General features: G+C 41.4%; 1 protein-coding gene across 4 annotated transcripts in view; it reads right to left on the minus strand.

The window, feature by feature from the left end:
• wasb (WASP actin nucleation promoting factor b) overlaps positions 1-1,006 on the minus strand; it is a 7,046-nt gene extending 6,040 nt beyond the window's left edge. For all 4 annotated transcript variants that reach the window (XM_008414325.2, XM_008414322.2, XM_008414324.2 and 1 more), the window contains exon 1: positions 722-1,006. In XM_008414325.2, the coding sequence (XP_008412547.1) occupies positions 722-820 (99 nt within the window). In that variant the 5' untranslated portion in view covers positions 821-1,006. The remainder of the gene's footprint in view (positions 1-721) is intronic.
• Positions 1,007-1,215: the final 209 nt, after the last annotated feature.

Raw genomic sequence — 1,215 nt, forward strand, 5'->3', positions numbered from 1 at the left:
ACACACACACACACACACACACACACACACACACACACACACACACACACACACACACACACACAGAGAGAGAGAGAAAGACAGAGAGAGAGATCAGACACAGTTTAGAGCTGATATGACTGGTTAAGGCATTTTATTGCAGTTCAAATGTAAATTTGCAGCGATGATTAACTTCCTCCTCTGCTTTCATTTGCTCTGATAAGTTTTTCTTCTAGTGCTCTGTATTCTCTGTTGCACCTGCTGCTTTAAAGCTTTGCAGGTTTTTAAATCARACAAAGAAACTCAGAGCAAATCTTTACTTTGGTGGGTTAAAAGGAATGAAGAACAGACCAACTTCTGCTCTGCTACGAGACTAAACACAGTCATGAAGTCTAATTCTGACAGAGGAGGAAGAATCGATTCAGCCACCATTTCCTGTTACAGCTACCCACTTTCTTGATGACCCAGTGTAAGAAAACATGTATTTACATCCTTTACTTAAAAAAAACTTTGCAAAAATAAACCCCTGATGTCTTTTTTTTCAGAAACTAATAACTAAAAGTAAAAAAAACTGAACTTACAAGAAACAGATTCAAATATGCAACCGTTAATCTAGCGATTCACTTCAGGATGTGACTTTAGGTACTTCAAAAGGAAGAGAATGAGGCTGAGAAAAGCCTTGGATCAGAAATGAGAGTAAATTAAGAAGATTATCCGCCTCGCAGCTCAGTTGTGAACTTACAGCACACCTTCTGCCCAGGAGCTCCTCCAGCTTCTCGCTCTCCTGTTGGCTCAGCAGGGAGCTCGGGGCGCTCTCCGTCTTATTTTTACCACGGCTCATTGTCCTTCTCACAAGTGCTCCAGTTTATTTGAAATTAATATCTCCTGCATTTGATAAAAATTAAAAAACACACAAAAAAAAAACAAAAACGTCCTCACAATGCTCTGTCAGAAAGGAAGTTTCTCTTCTCTGTTCTGTGCACACATCAGCTCAAAGCAGGAAACGGACAACCACACTTCTCTAACCCCCACTTTTCTTCTCTCGCTCAGTCGATGCGCAAATCAACTTGTTACTTCCATTTTCAGAGAGCGAGAGAGAGAGAGAGAGAGAGAGGGGCAGGCAGTGTGTGTGTGTGTGTGTGTGTGTGTGTGTGTGTGTGTGTGTGTGTGTGTGTGTGTGTGTGTGTGTGTTCTTCTGCTGCAAGTGCGTTCATTTTACAGCCATGCAAACAAAAA

This window comes from Poecilia reticulata, linkage group LG7, assembly GCF_000633615.1.
Source record: "Poecilia reticulata strain Guanapo linkage group LG7, Guppy_female_1.0+MT, whole genome shotgun sequence".
In the NCBI taxonomy this organism is placed as follows: Eukaryota; Metazoa; Chordata; class Actinopteri; order Cyprinodontiformes; family Poeciliidae; genus Poecilia; species Poecilia reticulata.